This window comes from Pezoporus wallicus, unplaced genomic scaffold (genome assembly GCF_028554395.1).
Source record: "Pezoporus wallicus isolate ANWC-B61680 ecotype Strahan unplaced genomic scaffold, APGP_CSIRO_Pwel_v1 contig_6580, whole genome shotgun sequence".
In the NCBI taxonomy this organism is placed as follows: Eukaryota; Metazoa; Chordata; class Aves; order Psittaciformes; family Psittacidae; genus Pezoporus; species Pezoporus wallicus.
In genome coordinates, this window is record NW_026635844.1 from 1203255 (window position 1) to 1214072 (window position 10818).

The 10818-nt window shown below is 35.8% G+C and overlaps 1 protein-coding gene across 2 annotated transcripts in view; it reads right to left on the minus strand.

Annotated features, from left to right (window-relative positions):
• FAM172A (family with sequence similarity 172 member A) overlaps positions 1-6811 on the minus strand; it is a 275992-nt gene extending 269181 nt beyond the window's left edge. For both annotated transcript variants that reach the window (XM_057398370.1, XM_057398371.1), the window contains exons 1-3: positions 6688-6811; positions 4331-4432; positions 1611-1711 (exon numbers count right to left, since the gene is read on the minus strand). In XM_057398370.1, the coding sequence (XP_057254353.1) occupies positions 1611-1711; positions 4331-4432; positions 6688-6793 (309 nt within the window). In that variant the 5' untranslated portion in view covers positions 6794-6811. The remainder of the gene's footprint in view (positions 1-1610; positions 1712-4330; positions 4433-6687) is intronic.
• Between the last annotated feature and the right edge of the window lie 4007 nt (positions 6812-10818).

Genomic DNA, 10818 nt, shown 5'->3' on the forward strand with positions numbered 1-10818 from the left:
TCTGGTAAAAAAGATCTGGCAGGACAAAGCAGCGCTGAACAGCCTGGTAGCTCCAGCATAGCAGAGAGCCCTGCATGAAACAGAGGGGCTGAGCGAGGACACAGCACCAGAGCACTGCTCAGCAGAGGTTAAGGACTGACGGCGTACTATTTGTGTTGATCCAGATGGGCAGAGACATCTACTGTGCACTCCCTTCTGGACCCTGCATGTTCTGTGCCTGCAGAAGCTCCCACAGCCTATCTTGCTACTGAAGAAGTAATTAGATACTTCTTCAGCTTAACAAAGGCATTCTTGGCAGCATGAGAAACTATATGAAATCATTTTGTGATAAATTTACTATGTACTTATTTATCCATTCAAGAAAAACTCAACCAAGATGCTTTACACTGTTTACTTTGCAATAGTGTAGGACTGGCTGTCATTTCAGGCCCTGTAGTTTTCTTTTTACTTTTCAGTACACAATTAGATTGGCTGGGAGTCACAAGAAGCTGGGAGGGGCACAGCCGTGACAGCTGACCCCAAATGACTCAATGCGTATTCCATGCCATATAGTGTCATGCGCAGCAATAAAAGCTGGGGAAAGAAGGATGAAAGGGAGATATATGCAGATATCTTCCAAACTGGACTGGCTGAAGCAAGTCCAGAGGAGTCCACAGAGATGCTGAGAGGACTGGAGCAGCTCTGCTCTGGAGACAGGCTGAGAAAGCTGGGCTGGTTCAGCCTGGAGAAGAGAAGGCTCTGGGAGAACCTAGAGCAGCTTCCAGTGCCTAAAGGGGCTACAAGAAATCTGGAAAGAATTCTTTCTAATAGAAAGACTATTTTGTGCACAGAATTGTGCATCTCCTTTCTCCAAAAGCCATTCTAACTTCAGCAGCATTACTACCTAGAGAATGTTCTTTCTGTGGGGTAGGGGAGGTTGTGACAGTGCAAGGAACAGCACTGCTCTGCACTCATCACACACTGCTCTGCATTCACTGAGATCAGCTGCCCTTCTCCTCAAGTCAATGTTCTCACTCCTGAAGTATTACAGAAAACATGGCACTGAAATGAAAGTCATTTTAACATAGAAACTAAGATCCATTGCTTTTATAGCTACTACATCCACAGCATCCCTACAAAAAGCCTAAGAAGTACCAGTTGCATCCAAAATGTAATACACCAACAAATATTTAATAAATTATTCCTCAGATCTCTAGTTAATTAACCTAGGTGGTCCTGGTATCACCCGGTTACACGAGAAAACTATTCAATGCATCTATCTTCAGCTATAAGGTAAAATGCCAGTTTTGTATCCAGTGCTTCACTGTGAGAACAAAATACTGCATTGTATAATATTCTCCAATTTGCGTACTCTAGATGACATTCTATTTTGAACATACATTAAAGTCAAATTGTAGTCTAAATCATATCTTAAGCTATACAGCAAATAATGGAAATTACTGTTAGAGCATTAACACACAATAAATCCTGAAATACCTTTTGTTAAATGACTGCAGCCTTGCTAAATCTTTATTGACATACATGAAAGTATCACTTCTACAGAGAAATGCTACAAAACCCACAGAACTCCAATATATATTTGCATGCATACACACACACTATTTATATACCTCTCCAAGAGCTTCATAGCGCTTTTGGTTCCATCTATGTAAATCTTCTCGATAATTAAAGACAAATGGCTCCCCAGTTTTTATGTGTCTTAACTGCCCTTCTGGAAAAGAAACAAAATCATTACATTTCAGTAACTTCTTCATTAGAAGTAAGACACATTTAAAAGAAGTCTACATATAAAAATTGGGCTATTATGAATTCATTCTCATTTATGGTTACAGTATTTCTGAAGGAAAACAACTGTAGCATAACTACAAAATGCATTCCCCTTGAATGGTGTATATTGCTAAATAAAGCTAAACATAAGTGATGACAGTAAAATTACACGTGGATACCAAAATGCTCTGCAAGAAATATTTATGTGTCAACTGCTATAGATTAACAGTGAAATGTAAACATTAGTAGTTAATACTTGATTTGTGGTGTCAATTAGGTGATCAAATTGTAGCTATAAATCTCCCACTTCAAAACCAACTGAATTTATAAGGAAACGTGAGTACAAAATGGGCTGGAGGCTGGAAGGAAGGCAACATTTTTTTTCAAGATTAACAACATTTTAAATTAATCTGAAAAAGCACATGCACATTTAGCATAAGTATCTTAACTCCTAGACACAGTGCAATCAAGTAAGAGCTCTTACATCCAGGGTACACCAAAATTGCAACACTAGAATAAAGCAGAATGCTTGCTCAGAGCAAACCCACATGCTACTCTGAGATTCCAGTGTAACTTTCTGTAGTTGGACTTGTTTATAGTGAAAGTTTAGTATCATACCGAACCACAGATATGACATGGGCCGAGTTAAAATAACAGCAATAATAAAATGGCAACCAATAGGATGTAATTTCAGTAAAATAGGTACCTTACCAGTAATGTTTCAGCTCATTAGACAAAACACAACTTATGATCTCAAAGCATCACAAATCAATGTAAATCAAAGAAACATTAAAAGCAGGGAGGGATATGTATGAGTATCTCCTTTGAAAGCTGAAAAGTCTGCAAGATGAAAATTAGGTTTCTTAGCAAAATGTTTCTTCTTGAATAGTAAGAAATTACTAACTTAGTTCACACCTTTTCAGGATCTTTAGGATTTGATTCCTGATGTTTTAAATAAAGTATTTAAGATCTGACATCTGTAATAGTTTGCTTATCTCCTTATTTGATATTTTTTCCAGACTTGTCCTACCTCACGTACTAGACACCAGGGAAACATCTCTCCCAAATTTTGTATCCCTGTCTCAGGTTCAAATATCCTTCTCATATTTTCATCATAACTTTATCTTCAGCTGTTCCTTCTCGGCTACTTACTCTTCAAGTATGCCATTCATTAGTACATGAAGTAGCTCTCTCCACAAGTAAAGTGGAGCAAACACCCACTAAATTTTTTTCTTTGGCTTTCAGGAACCCTTGTCTTCTACAGATCCTTTAAATCTGATAAAAATCTTCCTTACTTTTCCATCATAAAAAAAAAGCAAGTTTATGGCATGGTTACAGGACCAAACACTTTAATTAAATGTACAAAAGCAAAACAGAGATCTTTTTGCTTTGCTGCCCAGCAGCATGTGTTCTGCTGCATTCTATGGAAATCACTCAGTCTGTGAGGATGGTGATGGAATATTCAATAATATCATTCTAAAACACTGTTCCCCAAAATTAAAATTTCAGCCCTTTTTATCAGCCACATATGAGCCATTAATTCTGAAGTGAGTAAAGAAGACAGTAGACATTGTGCAGATCTAAAAATAAGGAGCTGAAAAGTGACAGAACTGAACCCCTCCCAGCAAAGAAAGAGCGTCACTTTCATGACACTTTTAGTCTCTAAGTACCTTCCTGTGAAAGCCATCAGAGTATTAAAAAGCTAAGTGTTGCATAAATGACTACCATTTAAAGGAAAGCTCTTTTTTTTTTTTTCTTTAAAAGTCAAGACGTAAGATGGGCAGATTTAGAAACTAAAGTTCCTCTGTTCACAGAACAGGCACTGCAAAGGAGTAAAATTTTAAACGTCCCCATTTGTCCTACAGGTTTCAAACAATCTTGAAAGAGCCATTTGCTTGAGTCTGGTACTACTTTAGCTCAGAGGCTTATTTCTCAGCTGGATTTAAAATGCATGCACTGGAAATTATAAATACTACTAATTCATTTAACACACAGATTCAGCTACCTGGAAGTACTCACAGTCATCAAACACTTAGCTGTAATGCAAAACCATGATCCACATCAGAAAAGTAAGGGACAGTCTATCACAATGTTCATTCTTTCTTCCACCAAAATAAACAGGTGCTTTTCTATTGATATTAATAAAATAGCTGGGATAAATCATTATCTGAATAACTTCTTTTGTATCCATAAAAATGAATCAGTAAATAAAATGTTTCTTAAATGCGTGACTACCCTTTAATTTTGCTTGCTAATGCTACCAAAATTACTTTCAGAATTTTTTTGTATCAACACTACTGTAACAGAAAACAGGAAGTCAGAAAGTATGCACAATACAAACCTACAGTATTGCATGAAAGGAGGGATTTTTGTGACAATTTTATGAAATTAAAAAAACTAATTACTTAGCTAGATTTACAAGTGTGTTACCACTAAGACTTGAAATTTTATTCTTAACTGAAAAGTGTGAAATTCTGATAGGGACTTATATCGTATAATTAAAGTTCCGATAACCCCTCAACACTACCGTAAGTATAACATTTAAAAATCATATATGACTTACTTTCATTAAAAATGTACTCAAATCCTTCCAGAGTATCAGGAAATTCGAGTGGTGGCTCATCTTTTTTCATTAGTTCATCCAAGTCTATTCTAGACAATAAATCTGAAAAAAAGACAAGAAAAATTACATAATGTATGCTATGCCTTTTTTATTTTGCTGTTATCATGAACAAACCATGTTTGTTCAGATTTGTATATCTTAAGGGCAGAAGGACATCCTACATACTACTAAGCACAGGACTTTGTTCTGGGAAGTATCATTCCAGATTCAAAAGTTGGGCCTCACTCTCAGTGTATCTTCTTACTTATTTATTTACCTACCTATTTATCTCTAATGTTGACCAAAACATACAGGGACAGAGAAGTCACCAAAATCACCTCTGGTATGCATCATGGTTTTAACATGAACTTATCTAGTTTCAGTATCAAGTCATCAATACATTCTTGTTTGACTTCATGAAGAGCTTAAATTATCAAATGAACATCATCTCATAGGCATTTACTAGTTGTGTCATCACAACACTCCTTAACCTTCTCTTTGATACCCAAACAGGCTACGCTATCTGAATCCTTCTTTCAGCCACCCTCCTTTAATAACTCTCAAGGTACAAAAAACCACCATCCATTTTACTGCAAGCCAGGACACACACATCCTTGTCAGACTAGGATGGTATAACCTAGCACAGCCTTCAATCACTAAAATAAGCAGTCTTTACCTTAGATTTAAGGATTCATATTTAACCAGAGGCAAACACATAGGGACATCTTTTGCTTACATCTAACTACTACATAATTACTGTATATGCAGATAATAGTGTACAATAATCCCTTCTCTCATTGTCCACCACCACACAGTGCAATAACACTCTAACACACTGATTATTAAAAAAAAAAAAAAAAAAAAATCAAGAAATGATTCACCAGGATTCCACTAAAATATTTTCCTACTTCCTTAATTTGATTGAATTAATTAAAGACCACAAAAACATTCAGGAGTGCTACACAGACTTTGAACTATTATTGTTTCATAAATCAAGATACCACGTATTAAACCAAGGAAATGTGTTAAGTATTCTAAGTATACTGTACCTTTACCATCCAAAACTGTAGCTCAAAGAAAACAGTTTGAAAAGACTCATTTTCTGTAAACTTTCTTTCTTTGACATTAACTACACTTCCATCCTTTAATTACTTTAAATCATTATTTGAATAAATTTTGTATCACTATTTCTGCTTAGTCTTGTCACCAGTGACAAGGCTACATGTTATCCACATTACCTAAGCTTAGCATTGGTACATTAATCCTCTGGAATTTCTACGGTGTTTAAAATGTACTGAAAATTAGCTTCAACATTTTTCAGAGTTCCTTCCTAGAAGAAAACAACATCCTCAGAGAAAGCTTTCATAATCTGGAGTATTTATTTCTTGGACACTAATCCTGATGAAGATCAAATTACTGGCAAGAATAAAAAGGGAGTTTTACTTTTCCCATCATGAAGAATCAGCTTCTCAAAAAACATTAATTTGACATAATTAGTAGAAGTTTCAAAACAAACACCACACAGGTTTTCATCAAGGGTTACCAAAAATACACTTGTAACTGAACAAACACCATCTACCATCACTGTATAACAGAACATATATTTCTAACAATACTTCAGCAGAAATCAGATTTTTACACTGGAGTTGCAAGGTATATTCTTCTTTTCTCTTTCGAAAGACAATTTAGTGAGTAAATGTATGATGGAAGCAATTTAAATCAAATGTTTGCTTAGCTCACTTGTAGGTCTAACCAACTCCACGTACTTCCAAAACTGAAAAACACTGTACAAAAGCTGTAATATAGTGTTTTTTTTTTCCTCAGGAAACTTACTCCACTAAGTCACTTCAGTCCATCTATTTTTTAAAAGAAATAATACAAAGAAAACTCTATAAAATCAACATGGCAATCAATGCCCTGAAAATGTTTTCCCTGCTAACATTTTTGTCAGAGATTTTTAAAAGCTGTGACAAGGTTTTATAATTATAAAACATAAATGGCATAAAAACTAAATGACAAATCCCAGCAACTAAGAACACAAAAACACCAGCAAACTTTCTCAAAGGCTAATTATGAAAATATAAAATTAATGGATATATTATTGTTACCACAGATCATTATTTTTCATATCTTGTTATGAAAATACTGATAATGGACACACCATTAGACAAAAAGCATTACTATAGACAGACTAATAGTCTCTTTCAGTATTGCAGTTCCCAGACTCTAACCCATAGATATATCAAACTATTTTCCTTTGTTTAGTAACTGTTTCTGAAATGTCAATATACATAGAGAGAAGGCAGAGAGACTCATACCCTTTAATGCAGTAGTCTTCTCTTTTTCATCTGGGCATCCTGGCTGGAGCTGAGCCATCATTACCCAAACTGTCAACAGATTTAAAACACTGAGGTAGAAGTACATTAATCTTCAGTGGACAATCTGAAAATCAACAAGAATTGGAAATTAAGAGATTAACTGACTTCCACTTCAACAGATCTCATTTGCTACTGCTTATGTCACAAAAAACCCAGAACTTGTTCCTAAAGCAAAACTTTCATAAATATTATAAATCCCTAGGATATGCAAGGTAAAATGAAAATTTTCCACTCCTTCAAAATTTATACTGGATACTGAAGTCTCATCACACTATCCTGTATTAAGACACTTTACAGGAAGTGCGACACACACTCCAGAATCAAGTTTGGTCAAAGACTCAAGTTCACAAGAAATAACACTAACTTCACCCTAATCCTAAAAGGACATCTAGCCAATTGATCCTTCTTTTTTGTGATTCTAATGTAATATCAGTAAATGGTAAACCTTTTAAAGAAGCACCACACTTTGTAAGTCCAAAGCAGAAGATGTAAGAAAATGCAAAACATAAACAATAGGACTTCCACAACCTTTAAGGATTTTCTTCATCAATTAACTCCACTTTATTACTCTTATTGTACTATTTAGTTTTGGTTTTAGTAAAACTAGACAGAGCACATTTTGAACCACTGTGTTATTGGCACTGAAATGTATAAAGTAAACATCCAAATACAGAATAAACCTATATATATTCAAGGTGAGAATTTACATGCAAAATATATTTATAAATTTCTCCTACTGCACAGAAGTCAACCCAGACATTCAAATCTGTAATCCCTTTCATCTTGAATCTGACACCAGAGGAGCGAACAACCACATCACAATCACTGCTTCCTCCTTCTCTGTAAAAAGACTTCCATGCATTGAATTCTTTTTCCCTTCATCTTTCTTTGGTTCTTCATTTTATCTGTCAGTCATTACCAATCTGTTTTATTATGTTCCCCAATATACTTTACCAGAGATGTCTTTCCATGAACTGTATCAGCAGGAAAAAAAAAAACCACCAACCCACAAATAAGTGTAATAAAGACTATTTTTCTATTGTCTTTAGAGAACACCTACTACATGAAACATTTTCTTGTAGATTAAGGAAAAATTCAGCAATTTAAGGTTGTTTGTTTTTTTTAAGTTGGGGTTGAAGAAAGTCCAATGATCCATTCTACAAGTTGGACCTACAGGAGACTTTGACACATTCCTTTGCAGAAGCCTGTTCCAATTACGCTGATGTGAAATGATAGTACCCTGCCAGAAGTCTTTTAAAGACACAATTCTACCAAGAAAGCTCTGCTTCGATTGTGTACCATTGTGTCACAGCTCAACATGATTCAGTCAAAATGTGTATCTTTTGGCTAACACCTTCATCAACTCAGTACTCATAACAAAGGTAATCAACAAAAATAACAGCAATGTAAGCATTACAATGACTCAAATGACTATTCACACACATGGATGGTATTAAAGACTTTTCTCACATGCCTCCAAACAGCCCACTGACAAAACATCACTGAATACAAAATTTTGTCCATCATCAGTTTGCACATTTGCAGCACAAAACTATGTACATTCTACTAAATCACTCAGAAAAGAAACAAACTAATTCCAGTTAAAATTATTAGGTGTGCTACAAAATGACAGTGATAGTGTTTTGCAATAGCCCAGATTAAAATTATTGTAGTCATACAAATTAGGTAGTACTCCCTACACAATATTTGAAAATTCATAATTGGGTGTAGATACACTAATACAGTTACAAAACACATACAGATGCTCAATAACTTCTTATTACCCAAGGGAAGAAACATAAAATTTATCTGAACAGATGCATCTTGGTAAACAAACCCCCATCCCCTAATCAGATAAATCAATGAAGAAATGAAGAATCCCTGGCATTCTTGTCTCTACAATGGATACCCTTCTTCCTTAAACAGATGAAGACCCCGCCACTGTAGGTGGTAGGTAACAGGTTCACTTGCCAAGCTAGAAGCACCAAAAAAACAAATAAATAAATAAATCAGAATTCAGCTTTTGGAGAGAGAATTTCCAGTTCTTTTTGACAAACTAAAAAAATGTTACAGCAGCCACTGGAGGGAGGACTTGATATTAGAATGAGAATGAAACAAGCACCAGTATTTTATACATTGTTTGTATGAACACAGTATTGCGGAATCCCTCACTGGTATATGTTTAAATAACAAACTGAAAAAATTACATGAGAGGTTGGATTTCCTTTCTTTGGCAGACAGGTTCCAAATCAAGTATAGTCTGATGGTGCAGAAATGAATAGTAGGAAAATTATAAAGCTCTCCCATATGCAGGAATATGCAGTTTATTCTAGGCATCAGTTTCAAGTCCCAGTGATCTTTAACTTCATACATTGAGTACTCCACGTAATCCCCAGATACTATCATCAAGTCTTTCACAGTAAGTGGAGATTATTTTAAATGTCTTATTCTGTACAATTACTTGGATACTTCTTTTAAAAACATCTTTTCTGTGATTTTTTTTTTTTTAGCATTAGCTACAGCAAGCATTCGTCCTAACAAACAAGTTACTATTTCACCTGAAGAAATACAGTAATTAAGTTTATTGCCATGAGAATGTATATTTATTTGCATGTATCTTGCTTTCCCTGGGGAGGGACTCTAGCGACAGGACAAGGGGTAATGGGTTAAAACTTAAACAGGGGAAGTTTAGACTGGATATAAGGAGGAAATTCTTTCCTGTTAGGGCGGTGAGGCACTGGAATAGGTTGCCCAGGGAGGCTGTGAATGCTCCATCCCTGGAATTGTTCAAGGCCAGTCTGGAAGAAGCCTTGGGCGAGATGGTTTAGTGTGAGATGTCCCTGCCCAAGGCAGGGGGGTTGGAACTAGATGCTTTTAAGGTCCTTTCCAACCCTAACTATTCTATGATTCTATGATTCTATCCAAAAATATCTTATGCATATTTCTGGGCCTCTTCTACTCTCTGCCCAGCAATACTTAAAATAATTTGGCAGCAGAAATAGTCTCGTTTCATGGTTTCACATGAGACAATAAAGGGCTGCATTTTCATCGTACCTCTAAATATGCAACTATAGAGCTGATGGATTCACGACTGCATGTATTCTGACTCTCAAACAAATGCACACATACACAGATTTCAGTGAAGACTTCAATTAGTCTTCACTGTGTAAATTCAGCTTGAAATGTGGCGAAAGCTGTAGTATATAATTTGGCTCTACATTAGCAATACCTGAAACTAAGTCAATGCTACAAATGTTCCAAATAAGGCTACAAATAACTGATGTGCTAACCCACCACAAGTGCAATGTAGGGAGAAAACAAAAGTATTTTCAAACAGCGGAAGTCCCTCAAGACTTATCTGGATATAATCTCAACAGGAGTTACCAGAGTGTCTTTATTACACTGCTTCATTACAATACAGTTGAATTAGAGCTGTGTTCTTTGTAAACTGAAATGCCAAGCAAGCTATGGACAAGTGTGGGTCAGATGTGTATGATTAGACTGATGACTGAGTAAGACTCAGGGTTTTTCTGAGAGATGGCTGGGTGACACTTTGGCTCTAGTCCCTTCTCCGTACTGGTTCAACAAAGCAAAAAAATACCTCTTTTAATCTTAGTAGGATTCTCTGTCTGTAACTGGATTTTACCTATTTCAGCTTTTACTGCTCTACAGATGACATCAGTAACAACTGCACCAGTTAAGGTCATATGTCTATTCCCTCCACTCACAAGACCCTCTTTTCAGGTGCTTATAGGTTTGCCAAACTTTGGCTTTGAAAGCCAATTACTTCCAGTACGCTTTAGACTAAACTTTAGACTAGGTTTTGAAAAAGTTCAGCTAAAATATCTCTTGCATATGAAAAAGGCTCAGAGACAGTATCTTCTCCTCCGTTCTGCTGATGTTAATGAGCAGCTACAGCATCTCCTTGTTGCAAAGATCAGAATTTTAACCAGAGGATCAGCTTTCCGGTGTGTGCCTCTTGCCACTACTCTTAAAGCCTGCACAGATCTGCCCAAGTTAAAAATGTTTTGTTTTGCACACACTTACTATAGACTTATTAAGACTTACCAG